This window comes from Drosophila sulfurigaster, chromosome X (genome assembly GCF_023558435.1).
Source record: "Drosophila sulfurigaster albostrigata strain 15112-1811.04 chromosome X, ASM2355843v2, whole genome shotgun sequence".
In the NCBI taxonomy this organism is placed as follows: Eukaryota; Metazoa; Arthropoda; class Insecta; order Diptera; family Drosophilidae; genus Drosophila; species Drosophila sulfurigaster.
Genome location: NC_084885.1, coordinates 2,098,421 through 2,116,180, shown reverse-complemented (window position 1 = coordinate 2,116,180; position 17,760 = coordinate 2,098,421). Strand labels below are relative to the sequence as shown.

General features: G+C 34.8%; 1 protein-coding gene and 1 long non-coding RNA gene across 3 annotated transcripts; one reads left to right on the top strand and one right to left on the bottom strand.

Annotated features, from left to right (window-relative positions):
- Nucleotides 1-5,860: 5,860 nt before the first annotated feature.
- Nucleotides 5,861-6,664, bottom strand: LOC133848623 (uncharacterized). The gene is made up of 2 exons (XR_009895283.1): nt 6,141-6,664; nt 5,861-6,059 (listed from the first exon to the last, which is right to left on the bottom strand). It is a non-coding gene; the product is annotated as an uncharacterized LOC133848623 (long non-coding RNA).
- A 4,535-nt stretch (nt 6,665-11,199) lies between these two features.
- Nucleotides 11,200-13,496, top strand: LOC133848839 (uncharacterized). Of its 2 annotated transcripts, XM_062284539.1 has the most exons (3): nt 11,200-11,531; nt 11,604-11,976; nt 12,040-13,496. In XM_062284539.1, exons 1-3 carry the CDS (start codon nt 11,346-11,348, stop codon nt 13,479-13,481), a joined length of 2,001 nt encoding a protein of 666 aa, XP_062140523.1. In that variant the 5' UTR covers nt 11,200-11,345; the 3' UTR covers nt 13,482-13,496. The 2 variants fall into 2 exon arrangements, with proteins under 2 accessions (XP_062140523.1, XP_062140522.1); XM_062284538.1 differs by having other exon boundaries at nt 11,200-11,976.
- The last annotated feature ends 4,264 nt before the right edge of the window (nt 13,497-17,760 follow it).

Genomic DNA, 17,760 nt, shown 5'->3' with positions numbered 1-17,760 from the left:
TGTGAGATACCCGCTACCACTAATACTGAATTCGTTAAATACCCTAAAATACTGAAATCGACAATAAATAAAAGTTGGAAATAATACTAAAATTATTAAATACCAAAAGTCCAAATATAATAAATTAATATACCAAAAACTGCGAAAACCGAAAAATAATAATATAGTAAGATAATACTAAAATCGATAAATACCAACAGTCTAAAATATACTAAATAATACAACAACTGGCTAATAATAATTCTGTAAAATAATATAAAAATCGATAAATACCAAAAGTGTAAATTATACTAACTTAATATACCAAAACATACTAATATATGATATATAAATAATAAAATCGTAAAATATAACAAATTAATATTCCGAAAAAATACAATGTTACGTGCGACACTATCTAAAGTAATTGAGAGACATACAAAAACTTTTTCTTAATTTTGAGTAAAGATGAATCTTAAGGAAATTTAATAACACTTTAATTAGAGCTAAGAAAGATTTTGAACTTATTTTTCTGTTTTAAGATAGTTGCAGAAGACAGCGAATTCGTACGCAAACTTATAAATGACAGATTTTTTTATATTTTATCTTAAAACAGAAAAAGTTCGCAAACAAAATCTTAACTTTAAATATAGTGCTTGAGCTATAAAAAAATCTTGACTTATTTTTAAAATTATTTCAGTTTATGTTTTTTCTTCCTATAAATATTATGGTACGACAAATTTGGCCAGAAAATCACGGAATTATTATTGCTTTTTCGGTATATTAGTTTGGTATATTTTAAGAATAATAACGCGCTATTTTACTACATTTCGTATGTCGACATACTTATTACCTTTTAAATTTACTATAGAATAGAAAATATATTTGGCATATCAAATTATTTCTTAAATAACTTCTACAATGTTTATCTGATTATTATCAAATTTGCAGGAATCATAAATCATACTCTGACTTAAAAATTACGGTTGCGGAAGTTGACTTTGCAGAAATCTTAAACTATTTTTATCTTCGTACAACAATAATAAGTACAGTCGAAACATTATAAATGCAGTTCCTTAACATCTTGGTGCTCATACGGACGGACAGATGGCTATATTGTCTCGGCTGTTGACGCTGATCAAGAAGCTATATAAGCTAAATGTGGTCGGAGATGTCTTCTTTTGGTTGTTACATACATTTCCCGAAGGTACAAATGTAAAATACCCTTCTAGCTTATGGGTAGCGGGTATGAAAAAAGAATTGCTAACATATACAGACATACGATATAGATTTGCACATACTTATATACATTCATAACATAGCCAGTAACACACACATGCACACACACACACACAGATAGAGTAACAGCCATAAGTACTTTGTAAATACACTTGCAGTGATGAGCCGAAAAAGAAAGCAACTACAACAATTGCGCGTGTGTGTGCGTGTGTGCATTGAGAGTGTCAGTTGCCAATCTTCACAAGCTTTCCCCGCTCGCCCCGCTCTCGCATCCAACACCTCTTTGCCTGGTGTTCATGAAAAATTACAAGTCAGCGTCACAATTGAAATATTTCCGCCTCAACGCACAGAAATGCGCAATCGAAAATAGTTATCTTGCCATTGGGAATTTGCCCAGAAATATGCAATGGCAACAGCCGGCAAGTTGGTAACTGGTAACGGGTAACGGGTAACTGGTAACGGGTTACTGGCAAGGGGTAACTGGTTACTGGTAACAGTTAGCTTGCTCGTATGCAGCCTGGCTGGCGGTAGCTGGATGAGCACAGTCGGATATGGCAACGACAGCCGAGAGAACTCGCCGCTTCCACTGAGGACAGAGGACAGAGGACATTTGCCGGCGTCAACCATGTGGAGCACACACACACATATGTGAAATATCTCCCTCCCTCTCTCTCTCACACCCTCTGTGTGTGTGTGTGTTTGTGTGCCGCAAGCCTCTTTACTCGACCAACCAGCGATTGCAAACGACCAACTGCAAAAGTGCCAAACTGCCGACTACCGACTACCGACTGCCAACGACTGCTTTTGGCCTGGTCCGAAAAATTTCCATATTTGATTGTTTTTGGAGCGGCTGTAGCGGGCAACAAAAGGAATTAAAGATAGAAACGCATCGCAGCAGCAGCGGCAGCGACTGCGACAGCGACGTCTGTTTATTGAAAATGGCACATAAAAATCGAGCTGCCCAACCGATTGCTGAATGCAATGTCGCATACTTTTGGGCGCACCATAAAAACCCAACAGCTGGGCATGCTCAACTTGCTTAGACCCTGTACGAGTTTGTGCCGAGAACTAATACCACTAAATATATGCTAAATAATAAAAAACCTGAAATCACAATATGGCAACCTAAAAGAAGTTGACAAGTGAGATTTAGAAATTGAATAAAGTCACTTTGACACTTTGTGAACTTGAATTTGATTTGAATATGATAATTTATTGTTTTCTTGTAATAATTGTTATAATAAGTTTAGGTTTAGGTTTAATTTATTAATTTATAATTAATACTACAACAAATGCCAAATAAAAATAATCTAAAGTTACAATAAAGCAACTTCAAAGAAGTTGAAAATTGAGATTCCGAAATTCAATAAAATTAGTTTGATTATTTAATATATATTCTCATATTGTGAGATTGAGGTTTGGATTGAATAATATAATCTGTAGCTGTAATAATCTAGAATTAGTACTATAAAAAATGCTAAATAATAAAAAACCTGAAATCACAAAAAGTCAATTTAAATGAAGTTGAAAAGTGAGATTCAGAAATTTAATAAAGTTAGTTTGATTGAGGTTTGGCTTGAATATGATAATATAAAGTTTTGTTGCAATAATTGTTAAAATAAGTTTGGCTTGAATATGAAAGTATTAGAATGTATTGTTGCAAAAGATAACAAGTAAGAAAGCTACAGTCGAGTGCCCATACAAAAGTATTTCTTTAATAACTTTCACAATTTTTATCTGATCACAACCAAAGTTTCAGGTATCATAACTACTATAAATATTATTGTATATATCAAACTCTAGCTTAAAAATTACGCTTGTTATTCGATTTTTTTGATTTGCGGGTTAGGAAGTGGGCGTGGCAAGAATTTGAAACAAACTTGATCTGCGTGCAAACATAACAAATGCTGTCGAAAATTATAGCTCCATCTCTTATAGCCTCTGAGATCCAGTGTTTCATAAGGACGGACGGACAGACGGACATGGTTAGATCGTCTCGGCTGTTGACGCTGATCGGAGATGCCTCCTTCTACCTGTTACATATATTTCCTGCCGGCACAAAGTTATAATACCCTTCTACCCTATGGGTAGCGGGTATAAATATACATATATGATAAAGCCATACTAAATATTTGTTCTGTGAGAGCACAGATTAGTCAAGTAATTAGACTATTAGAGTTAATTGGAATTAACGTTTTTTTTTAATATTAGAGTTAATGAGTAATATTAAACATATTAAGAACAACTAAGTTTTTTATTAAATTTATTTACTTTAGAAGTTTTTATAATTTGATTATTGAACTAGTCTGCATTGAGATCAGAAAGAAGTTGAGGAGTTCACTTTCATAAAAATGATATAAACTGTTAATTTGTTTATTTCTTCATAGAGATTTTTTGTTTATTTATTTTATAATATAGCTCAAACTGAATTTCTAAAAAACTCATCTTTTATTATTACATAGAATTCTTTAGAAGTTCTTAGAAGTTTGTAATTAAAATGTTATAAACTGTTAAATATTATTAAAATTAATTTAGTTTAGAAGTTCGCGGTGGTTCGCATTGATTGCCATTCTAAAATATCTATAGATTGACCAATTTTTTTTGGCATACACTCATTCACTTTCAGACAATGCAAAAATATGCAGGGCCATAATGTACACACAACAAATGCAAAACAATAGCTGCAAGTACCGAAAAAAATGAGAAAATACCAAAAAAAAGGGAAAAGGGAATTTTAAGTACGCTTGAAAAAGCGAAATGCGGATAATGCTGTACTGTAATAATACCAACAACAGAAACAACAGACGATGACAACAACAACAACGACTACAACAACTGGGAAAAGTATCAACAACGAAATGTTCATGTAGCTGTCAAAAAGTTGTTGCAACAATAACTTTTTCATATGCAAAGCCGTCGCTGATATGTGTCTAATGGAAAGAGAGAGAGAGAAAGCGAATTGCGAATCAACAATGAGAGAAGAAACAACGAAAAAGAAAGAGACAGAAGCGAGAGTCATTTATCGGTTTGTTAAAGGTACAAATCCTACAGAAAGTGATATTATAATTAATGCAATAACAACGAAGAAACCATTTAATTAACATTTGTTTCATTTAATGAAAAGTATTGCTTTAATTTGTTGAGTTGTGTGTTACAAAATAATTACAGCATTTTGGCAGATTTTAAATGAATGCAAAGTTTACGGCATTTATTTAAAAATGGAATGGATTATTTCATTGCTGTCTAAGCCCTAATTAAAATTGCTTTCGACCACCACATTTGAAGCCGCTGTGACAACGTTATTAGCGATAATGTTGTGCTCCATCCGAAATACATAATTAAGTCACATTCACATTCACATTCACCATTCACATCACAACTACTCGTATTTACTTTGTCGTATTTGTCGCCAGATCATCGATTTATCGCATATAAATATTTAATTATTTTATGGGGTTTTATGTGCTTGTTCTCTCTTTCACAATTTTATGGCAAATAAATTGTGAAATCTATTTTATTCACTGATTCGCATTGAAAAGTTGCAATAGTTTATTGGAGTTCTATGCATATTAAAATGTGACTAACATTGCCACTGCCACTGTGTGTATTCTCTGGCCCAATTTATTTATTTATTTAAAGCGATTTGGCGATTTATTTTTATGCAGCAGGTTGAAATGTTTTGACCAGCAAAGTCATAAAATGTGCATGGCAAATTTTACAATTGAGCCTCGTAAAATTTTACGTAAATTGCCAAAGCGTCAAATATGTTTTGCAAAAGTCAAAGCAAAGAGCAATAACAACATCAACCACCAACCAACAACAACAACAACAACAACAACACAACAACTACAAAAAAAAGGGAGCAACGTGAAGACTTTGGGCTGTTAAGTGGCGAAGGGGAATGATTTGGGTTGGTAGTAGAGGAGGGGTGGGGAGGGAAGGGAGGCTGGTAAAACATTTTGCGGTTGAAGGCAGTTAGCCAAATAAATGTACAACTAGATAAACAAGCCGTTGAAACGATTTCCAGTTGTAGTTGTGCACACTCCCACACTCCCACACACACACAGTCACACACAAACGTATATACATACGTAGGCAGTCAGTCAGTGTTGGCAAATAATATGTGGCCCAGCCTGAAAGTAGGCAACAAAAGTCATATGTGGCCCAGCCTGAAAGTAGGCAACAAAAACGACGCTCACCGCTTAGACCCCTTTTATCATGCGTTGCTTTTGCGTGTTTGCTTTTCATTTTATAGTATTAGCCAGTTTGTGGTTACGGGTGTGTGTGTGTATGTGTGTGTGTGTGTGTGTGTGTGTGTGTGTGTGCTTCATCGGTGTGTTTTCGAACATTTTCTTTGCTTACACTTGTGCATTTCAATTGAATGAGACCATTTTGTTTCATTAGTTGTGCATTGCGGGCCCAGCCCATAAATAAGTTACAAATTTGTTTGTTTTACTTAAGCACACACACACACTAGGTATTTGTGCTTGTATTGTCCAGTTTTGACTGCCATAAAATATTTTTAATTAACAATATGTTTCTAAACATGCCCTCAAACCATTTTTAATCTCCCACACATAGACCCTCACACACACACACACACACACACACACACACACACACAGAGAGAGACACACGCATGTGCACTTATTGTGCGTATATTTTTAAGTGTGCTACTAGTTGTTTTCTTATGTTTGTGCCGAAAATTTGCTTAATTAAAAATAACAAGCGGCAGCATCACCCCAAAAAACAACAGCAACAACATCTACAGCAATCCAGCCCAAAAGCAGCATCAACATGATGGAAGGAAGAAGAGCACAACCGCAGAGCTACAAGCAAAACTTTGTTTAATGGTTAGTTAAGCGTTTAATTTGCACAGAGCCTTTAGCTTCTTTTTGGCGGCGAATGGTCTATATGCATACCTATTGGCAGCGGAGAAGAGGCGAAGACGGGAGATGGGGAGTTGTAGGGGATGCGACCTTTCCCATCCCTCGACACTAGTCTCTGTGTCGACGACTTTTTAAAAGCTTCCATAAGTCTCATGTAAGGGGTGGGAGAATTACTGCTGTTGTTGTTGTTGTTGTTGTTGTAGTCGGTTTTCTGTTTTGTGAACTGATCCCTTTGCCTTTTTGACAGCGGCTCAAATTTTCTTTTAATGTATTCTTATTTATTTACTTTTGCTTTTTTGTACTTGTATTCGTATTCGTATTCGTTTTCATTTCCATTTTGGTTGTTGCTATTGTTGTAGCTGCTTTGAGCTGGGAGCTTTGCTATCGACTAATTGGCATGCTTCGTCGATTGATCCGTGTGCTTGCTCATGTACTTCTAACTAATGCAATTTCAAAAATATATCCTCAGTGATGAAACAAAACTTGAACAGCATATGCTTCAATATTGTATTGCCTCTTACCGCGATCTAAATATTTGTTAAATTGACAATTTCGACACAGTTTACTTGACAGATCATCTAAAAGGAAGATGTTTAAATTTGTTAACACATAATATGTTCACATATGAATGTATGTGAGTATGAAAGCTACACTCAAGTTCGCTCGATATTATAATATACCGATATTTGCTATATATGTACCAAAATATACAATATATTAAAAATACTAAATTATGACGATATTTGGTATACATATATTAATACATTCAAAATATACCGGATTGCCAACTAAAGCAACTGTGACATATGTTTAAAATATTCCGAAATTTGGTATATAAATATACTACCACACACAAAATATACCAAATAGTTTAAAATAGTTGGTATATAAAAATACTACATTCATGAATATATAAATATACTAATACATACAAAATGTATTATACAGTACAAAGTATACTAGATTACCATAAAATACTAAAAAAAGACCCGTATTTAGTATATATATGTACATATATTACATTAAAAATGTACAGAGTAGTAGCAGATTAACAACCAAAGCAATTATGGCAGGACACAAGCAGCTGTATACTTCAAATACATTTCGAAAGATTGTAACAATTGATAGTTTAATATTATTTAATATAAGGGACTCACTTCGACTTGGAAGTATTCAAAAGACTTTGCAATGATTGACAGATCTGTTGATATCAAATGGAGTTTGTTAAAAGTCATGTTAACTGTCAAATTACGATTAGTTGTCGCTTGTTGATCAGAGTCGTAAATCGATTGTGTCTATTCAAAAAAGAAAAAAAGAAGAAAAAGAAAAGTTCTGAAAGCCTCAAAGTCAATGACGTTGATGACGATGACAATGACTATGCAGATGATAATGATAATGACAATGCTGATGATGATGATGATGGTAATGATGGTGGAGATTGTTTGTGTGTGTGTGTGCAAACAAAATTGGCATGGGGAAAAAGTTTGTGTTTTTCTGTTTGCTATGCGTTGGTTGCTGGAACTTGTGGCACTTATTGTTGTTGTTGTTGTTGTTGTTGATGTAGTTGTTGTTGCTGGTTGAATGCAAGCAAAAAAGCCAAATTGAAATGGTGTTTGGGGCAAAAGCATAAGCGGCTTAAAGTTGCCCCGCACTAAAATAATTTCTGTGTTAATTTTGTTTAAAATGCTGAAAGCTGCTACTGCTGGAAAACTTTCGCCAGCAGCAATGACAGCCAACCGAATCAGAATCTGAATCAGAATCAGAATCTAAATCCAAATCAGAGTCAGAGTCAGAGTTAGAGTAATGCCAATTAGAGGCGAATGTTTCACTGTCTAAGAGGGAGCGATGTACGATGATGAGTTTGGTGGCGACCGCAAAACATTTGCCGATTAGCCACGCTGATTATGCAATTCTCTTTAATCTTTTCGAGCCAGAAAATACACAGATTCCCGACTGTCACAAATACAGACAGCCAGATAGAGGCAGCAAGAGAGCGAGAGAGCAGGGAGAGAAATTATAAAATAAAAAGCAAATGATTGACAGCCTTCGGGCGATGAGTGAATATTCAACAGAAAATTATGCACTTTAAATAAGTTTTTGCGTTTAGTCATTATTCAATTAAAATTCACAAGGACAAAAAGTACGCAAACGAGGAGTGCGGCCCACAGGGCAACAGCAAAACCGGCTGGCTGGATGGCTGGCCACTGTCTGTCCCGCTGTCCCGCTGTCCCCCTGTCCTTCTGTCCCGTTGCTCTTCTGGCTGTATCCTTATACTTTACACAATTTCCAGCTTTTTGCTTCATAATATAATTTCTTGCTATAGGAGCCGCAGGTCCCAAAAATGTTATTGGCTGACAAAAGAGCTTCACAATGTGCTGATGTTCATGTCGATGAGGCAGGCTGCTAAAGATGCCACGGGCTATGGCGGCGGGGGTGGGGGATGGTAACACTAACTGTCTCCGGTTGACAGCTAACAACGTTAGCAACAAGCAACAGCGGCAAGTTTTTCGGCCAAAACTGAAGTTTCACCAGCCATGTCAAGTTTAGCTTGCCAAAAGCGGATCTTATGCCCCGCCTCTGTATAAATTGCAAAAGATTTACCATACCGCCCCTTCCCAACAAAACAAAAAAACAAAAAAAAAACCTAAAACGCAACCAAGTCCGAGTCGTCGACCCCATTCTGGGCATGCTTGAGCTGTTTGTGTTGTGGCTCTGCGTGTACAAAACTTTCATAGGCCAGGCAGCCAGTCAGCCAGTCAACCCGTCAGCTCGTCAGCCAGCCGGCAGTGGCACAAATTTAACTTTTTAATTAAAGCAACGCAATTGTTTTTGGACAATGTTTGCCGCCCAGACATGCACCAGACAAAAGATGCCACACAATGCACTACTACTACAATAAAAAGGCGGCCAAAAACACACACACACACACACACACACACACACAAACGAACAACAACAGCGACAACATCAGTAATAATTTTGTGCGCCAAGAAGAGACGCGACTCGCGAGTCTGAGGGTCTTCGAGTCTGAGAGTCGTTGTTGGCTGCCAGCTGCCGCAGTTGCAAGAGCAACAGGCAAACTTGACACACAAACAAAGAAAAAAAAAACCAACGAGCGAGCGAGTGAAAAAAAAAGGGCAGAAGGAGAATTACGTTCAAAAGGCGACGACGAGAGCGACACACAACAAAAAACATCGCCAACAACAGCTTAAAAGTGGCGACATTTTAGCGCTCTTCTTGCGTGTGTGTGTGTGTGCTGGCAGCCATCTTTTGGGATGGAACGATAACGAAACCCAACGAGAAGTTATGTTTCTTCATGTAGACAGTAACAACGCAAAAAAAAAAGTAAAACAAAAGCTAAAATGAGATTTCAGATGCATGGAGATGAAATCTTTCAGTTGCTTGCAGCTCAACAACAATTGTAGTTACTCCTTACACCGATTTCGAGTATTATAATATAAAAGAAAAAACTAAAAGTTGATTAACTAATTACTAAAATATGCAGTGATGAGTGTTAAATATACATATGGTAATGAATTGTTGAATATCATGAACAAATATCAAATATAGATCGGAATTATTTGCATGTGTTTCCTACTTCTTCTTCTTGCAATCTTTAAACTGGCTGCTTGTGCGGAAATATAAAATAACATAAAATAAAAAATTATTAAATCATTGTTTTCATGCGATGCAAATAATATTTAAGATTTATTTTCAACAGCGAGCGTACTTAACATATTTATCATTTTTTGACTTCAAGATGTAAAATTCATGAAAATTATTAATCGCTAATAATATTATCAATTTCAACACTAAAAAAAATTTAAAATTAAGATTTGGGTCTTAGTTTTTTTGGTCTAAAAAGTGCGTTAATATATATAAAAATCTTAAGGTTAGCAAACCCATATTGATGGCACGTACATATATACATATGATGTAAGACCCAAGTGCTTATCAATAAGAAGCAAATAAATTTATAGTTTTCAGATCAAAAAATATTATGTATTTTTTTTTTTTAACTATTTATTTATTAATTATGTATATAATTATATTTAGTGGTATGCCACTAACTTTAACTTATGAAATACTTATTATCGATAAGCGCAGCATTTGAACTCTTCAATTGACACACATGTCCGAATGTTGTGAGCAATTGGAAGAGGTTTATTTAATAATGATGAATTAGATGCTCTTTTAAAAATACTAAAATTGTTTATATCACAAAAGCGTTTGACGGTTGCAATTTTTTACATAGTTCGTGATGTTTTATGGCATGAATCGGTGTTTTTGACAGAAACCACGCTTTAACCACATCGGGAAGCAGCAGAAAATGCAATAGAAAATGTACCGGAAAAATCACAGAGAAGGGAATGCAAAAAATGCCAGAAAATGCATCGAAAAAAGAACCCGCAAAAGGTAATAGAAAAAGTACATTTTTATATCCGTTACCCATGTTGTAGAAGGGTATCATAAATGTGTGCTAATTTTAAATTAAGTAGATTACCGATATACCAAGAATGGGCTTTGGTATGTTTTAGTATACATGTGGAATATTTTTGGTATATTTTTATAATATGGGATTATTACTCATTTTCCATTTTTTAAGAATATACAGGGTATCATCTTCATATCTTCAGTATATTTCAGTATTTTTGGTATATTTTTAGAATATTATTTATTACTCATTTTCAATAAAAACATTTTTTAATACACCAAAAATATACCACAAATTATAAATATATACCAAAGCCTATACTTAGTATATTTTTAACGTGTTTTTTTTATACTTTATTAGTGATCTCCCAGTTAGTCATATAAATATTTTGAGTAGCGGGTATATTATAGTCATTTCATTTCATTGATGCAAAAAAATTAATTATTTTTTATGAATAAATGAAAAACAAAATCACAAATTTATTTCTACCACACTCGTGGTTTCCAACAATTTATTTTTTCAACTTTTCCTAGCATTACGCTGTACTAAAGATTTAACTTCGTTCGTTGAATTTTTTAATAACACATGTTGATTTTAAACCTCAAATGGGAAACGCAGTAAACTGTGCTATTGTTGTTGGGAGGCATATAACTTTTCAACCATTATCTCAGACAATTCGTAAAGAAATTGTGGACGTATAAAAATAATTAAATATTTTTCTGCAAATTGTGAATAACTTGAAAGAAATACAATTACCAAAGTAAAGGTAACAAAAAATTAAAATATTTAAAGAGGAAACCGAAATGGATTCAAGCGATTTAAGTGATTCCAGCAAATCGAGCAATTCATCGAATGAGAGTATAGTGTCGATTATATGGAATGCAGCTAAAACAAAAGTATCTGAATCAAGCGATTTAATTGATGAAATAACTTCTGAAGAATCTGAAACGACTGACGACTGCGATATGGAACAGCTCAGTAAAGAAGCTCTAGAAATTAAAATAACTGCTTCATTAGTAACAATTGAGACAGCGAAACCGAATGAGGCAATAGATGAAAACCCAATTAAAGTATCTGAAATAATTGATGATATAAACGTAAGCATAAACCGTGAAGAAGTTCAACAAATTCCAGCAATAAAAGATATTACAGAATCGGGAAAACAGCAAAAAATTTGTGCAGTAACTTCGATAAATGTTCCCCATATGTGGGAAGCAGGTCGTGGAATTTGTGAGGCTCTCGGCTTGGAAGTGGTAAACGAAATAGTGACGGAAAAGAAAGAGACCGTTCAATTTGATCCGGCCAAACTTGAAGCTGAGGAAGCTAAAGTGAAAGACATTGAACTGGCCAGAACACTGGAGAAACGCGAAAGTTCGAATGCATTTTATGACGCTGATGCAAGCAAGTCATCTGAGAATAATTTCCCAAATGCATCTGATGCATTAGAAGTACAGAAAAAAGATGCAACAAATAGTAAGCAGAAAGAATCTAAAATACCTAGAGCATTAGAAGTTCAGAAAGAAGATGAAACAAATAGTATGTATTCAGAAACTGATACATTGACCATGACAGACGAGGCTACGACAATCGATACATCAACAGATACAGCATCAAGTGTATACTTGTCTGAAGATGGCATGAGTCTCTCACTTGAAATGACGATGACGACAATTGATGGCAAAAATATTGGGGATAAATCGCGAAGTTGGAAGTTCAATGAAATGAACTATAAACCCATGGAGTCGCAATCATATAAAATCATTGATTTGGCAGCAGCCCAGAAAATCTGGAAAACCTTCAAAGATGAAGACTACGTCAATGGATTTGAAAATAAAAATATTCGTGTCCCTCTTCGACCGTTTTTCACATATATGAAAGCACCTGAAGACAAGGGCCAAGTGCTAATTGCACCACCGAAAATCACATTGGAACACATTGCTAGTGAGATGCTGGAAAATAATTATGGCGCCTATATGCATGTGGAGATTGGAAAACATGTCTTCGATTGCATACCCAGACTGCTGAAGGTTTATTCGAAGTGGTTTGAAAGACTCAACAGGAACATCATTGAAGTTATGCTCGACGAACGCGATGTGCCGCCCAAAGGTTTTCGCGCGATCTACAGATGGATGCGCACTCAGAAGACGATCATAAAGAAACATTCGGTCAAGGCAATGCAAGGAGCCAAATATTTGCAAATCGATACACTAGAGATGGAGTTGTGGGATCTCTTGAGTGATCCCGAAATACGCGAGAGGGCGGCATTTGATCTGTTCGCGAGTGCCGGCAATCTGAGCCTTCTTGATGATTTCCGCCCTCTGATGGCGGGTCGCGTTCGCAACTATTTCTTGCCTCTTGTCGCCAGCGAGGATTTCGTGAAACTTCAGCCACAACAGTTGATTGTTTTGCTTAAGGCGACCACACTTGGTGTCAATTCGGAAATTGAAGTGCTGTATGCGGCAGTGCGTTGGATACTCCACAAAACCCAAGATCGTCTGCCTCATATGCAAGAAGTCATGCAGTCGCTGCGATTCATCTATATGCCAATGGGATTTTTGTTTTCTCTACGCGGAGGTACGCTAGGCAAGGCAACCGAAGACATCAATACGCCAGACTATGTGCTCTTGGAGTTTAGCAAGGATCGCATATTACAAAATCATTTATCTGAAGCCATGTCCTTTATAGGCATGGATATGCAGAGTGACGAGGAGACGGACACGGATAGCGAGGGCTTTGGGAAGCGAGCACTGGCCAGGAAACAGGAGTCACCTCGTCGCTGGATTTACTTTCCAATGTGCAAATATCACATGCCACACGTTGTCTATCCCTATGCACATCACTTCAAATATGCTCAATTTATCGAGTTCATTAGCTCGATGCAGTTGGATTGGATGGCCGAAGCGAAGTTTGTTAATTCAGAGTATGACATTGAAGCCTGAAAAAGTCCTAAAATATTGCTATGTAAAATAAAATAAAATAAAGCTTAAAAGAAATTCAAATGCCAAATTTAGTTGGTCAAGTAACCAAGTAAACATGTCGTATACGCAATGTGTTAAACGTAATTGCCTTGTGCAAGTCAAATTACACAATTATTTTCCATGGCTTCAAGTTGTGTAACACACAAAAAGCTACAATTGGTGATAAGTCAACAAATTGCAGTAAAAATTGCAACTGCAACACAACTGCTGATAGCAGTCAGAACGAGAAAGAGAGAGAGAGAGCGAGGGAAAGTGTGCGTGCGAATGCAAGAGGCAAATACTTTTGGCAACTAGATAGCCACACACTCGACTGCAATAGTGGGCAATATATACATATGTATACATATGTATGTACTATATGTTGGCTGCATCGTGTGTCTGCTTTCACCATATTGACAGTTGATTTGCACACTAATTGCACAAAAGAAAACCAGAAATCCCGTACATTAATTAAACCCTTCAATGAGATTATGCGAATGGCTTTTGTGTGCTTATACCAAGCATTGACTTTGCTATCGATAGTATTTGCTTATTAATCAGAGTGTTCTTCTCATAGTTATCGTTAACTTCTTAGATCTCGTGGAGTAATACATGATAGTAGGCCAAAGGCTATACAGCGAACAAAGTTCAAAAGCAAATACATTATTTTGAATTAATGATGTTTAACATCGTATAGTATAATTTATAGGATATTAATATACCAAATATAGCTTTTGGTGTAATTTACCATTAATTTTGTATATTTCAAAAGTATTTCACAATCTGGTATATTCCGAAATAGGCCTTTGATATATTTTAGTATCATTTAGTATATTAATTTTGTATGTTTTTTTTTTTTAAGTATTTTTGGAATATTTAGTATTTTTTACAAGTATTACAATAGTGATATACCAAATATATCCTTTGGTATAATTTAGTAATTTAGGTATACTAATTTTGAATATTTCAAGAAAATCTCCAATACGGTAGAGTGTGAAGTAATAGTTTATGAATATACCATATACATTACTTGGGAATTGGAATATTTTGGTATATTAATTTAGAAAATATTTCATAAATAACTAACAATATGTAACAATATATTCATATTTTAAAAGTAATATTATGCAATATATAGCCCTCGGTACATTTTAGTATATTATTGTATCATAATATGTATTATTTTGGTAGATTTATAATCATAGAATATGGATATACAAAATATAGTCTTTGGTATTTTGACTATTTTGTATTTTTTTTAATTTGGTGTATTTCAAAGTATAATACCGCACTGTTTTGATTTTATTCAAAATGAAACGTTGCAGTTATCTCACAGTCAAGTACATTCAATTGTTGCTTTCTAATAAGTTTTACAAAAAAAATAATTTCCATTCTTCACGAGAAACAAGTTCACATAAATACAAAAACAACTACCTTTCCACAAAATAGTTATAACTCAAAAAAAAAAAAACTAATATCAGAAATAATAAAATCAAACTTTAGTGACTACCACTATAATTTATAAACATTAGTTTGTGGCACATGAAAACGCATAGATACATCAACTTTGCTATATTTTCTCTGTGTATGCACGAAGGCATTGCTATTAAGTCGATTAAATCTATTCAGCTTTGTCCAAGCTGGAAGCTTTTCAGCGTCTCAATAGATGTCTTGATTTGGCAACCAGAAATGCTGCTGATAGAATTGAAAGTGCTTTGTGGCATTTCAAGAGATACATACATGTCCGCAATAGAGACTTAATAAGGAGGGAAATGGTTTAAGACTATCGATCTCTTCTATTAGTATGATGCGTAGTTAATCCAATGTACATCTCAACTAAATGATTTCCAAAGATAGAAAACAATTGAGTGACGCTTATAAAGTAAAACTCGATAAAGTTCTTGAATATTTGAACCTTTTAAATGTATTTAAAGAGTTTTATTTCATGTCCCTTCAAATGAAAACATGCATTCATGTAATTTAATACTTTCTTGCAATGATTATTTGCTTCAAAGGTGGGGTAAACATCTAACACACATAACTCCATCAAATATGGCACGAGTGGACAAGTGCCGTTAATTATACTATACCTTCAGCGTATATTTTATTTATTTACAAATTAATGGATTTTTGTGGAGCACAATTTATGCGTGTGACGGCGGCGTGGGGGCATGTTTATTATTATTATTTATTGCATGCATTATAATTCATTTAGAGACATTTGGTCTCTAGCGGGCCTCTTGACTTGTTTATCCCTTAGTTTTTTTATACCCGCTACCCAAAAGGTAGAAGGGTATTCTCATTTTATGTCTCCAGCAAATGTAACAGGCGGAAGAAGACATCTCCCCACAAAGGATATACAAAATGTTTTTTTTTATTTGGGAAAAATGGCTGTTGCAGTCAGATATTATTTGATTTTGTTGACAATCTGGTATATTTTGAACTGGATAATATTTAAAAAATATATTTTAAAAGTAATAGTATTTTAATATAACAAATATATATTTCAGAATTTTGTCAGTATTATTTCAATACATACACAAGTAAGTATAGCATTTTTGTCTCCCAACATATTGATTGTAATCAGATGACAATTGTAAAAGTTATTTAAGAAAATATTTAATACTGAAAAATGGCTGCTGTAGTCGGATCTAAATAGCTATGGTTGAAAATTTGGTATATTTTTAATCTTATTACTTTTAAAATTTTGAAAGTGATACCATATTTTGTAAGTAATAGTATTTGAATATACTAAATACATATATGCTTTGGTATATTTCAATTTTTTTTTACAATATTAATTTGATATGTTTGCTTTCACAGTCGTGTACACTCGAAAGTAGCTTTCTTGTTTGATTTTTTATTTCGTCCATTAATTAACGCGTTCTGCTCGTCGAATGCTAATTAAAATTAAAAGTGCTACTTAATTGGCAGCAACAGCTGTTGTGTAGAACCTATTGCCACGACCCCAAACATACAGAATATTTGTAATATTCAGTTCACTCTTTCAGCTGAACGCAACTCGACTCGTCCTAATTTGCCTGATTGCCTATTAAATGCTCCACATGCAATTTAAAAGCGTTTTATATAGCACAAATTAAGCATTTAACTCGACACTGTGTGCGTATATCCATGTTGTTAGTCAGTCAGTCTGTTGGTTGGTTGCCTGTTTTTGTTGTGTCTGGGTGTGTGGGTGTGTGTGTGTGTGTGCGTGTGTGTTTGGTTGCCTCTCTTGTTTTTTTTGGTTTTGTTGAGTGAGCTGGTTAGCTTCAATGCATTGTCCGAATGCAACCAATCAAAATTCCTGTAATAAAATCAAATTTTCATTGCTTTTGTGAGCATTTCCTTTACATTTCATTCATGCCGCCACCTCTTCATCCCCTCACCACTCCTTACCATACCACATTTTAGGTGATGGTCAACAGAACAGCAGAGAGAGAGAGAGAGAACAGCGGGAAGCGAGGTTTGGTTAGTCAGCTGTTTGTCAGTGCCTTAGCTCGGCATGTGGGTTTGGTTGCGTAACTGCTGCTAACTCTAACTAGGCACAAAGGCTGCCAATTTTTAGCCCAGCTGTAGTTTCATCTTTCGTTTGTTTTACCAGACACACACACACACACACACACACACACACACACACACACACACACACACATGCACTTGTCTCTACAACCCAGACTCGCACAAATCCAAACACAAACCAGCACACATTGCTGCATAACAGCGCTGCAATTTTTTACGCCTCACCTCAAAGAGATTTTGGCCTTGTGTGTAGAATTTTCCTCAATTTTTTGTTTTTTTTTCTCCTTTTTTTTTGGGTGTGCGGGTGTGTGTATCTTGTCTGCAAAACTCTTCGTTTTTTCCTCGATTTTTTTTTTTGTTAACGCTATACAAAAAATGTTGCTTCTTTGGTTTCGGCTTGCAACGTTTCGATGGCATTTTTAACTATGTGATTTGCGATAAGATTTGTTTCGTCTTCGATAGACATCTTTATTAATTCAAAAGTCCTTAAAAATTCTTCAATTTTGTTTGGTGAAAGCTTTAAAAGTGTTCTTTCAATGAGGAACATAATTTGTTTTTCTATTAAGGATATATGTATTGATAAAAATGCTAAAACAATTTGTTAATAATTGGTCAAGTTTATGAACATTTGTTGACAATCAAAGAAAGCGCTGCGTAACTCTAGCTAGCTCAATATATATGAAATTGGCAAAAAAAAATGAAATACTATCCTTGAAAAAATACAAACGAGAATCAAATAGCA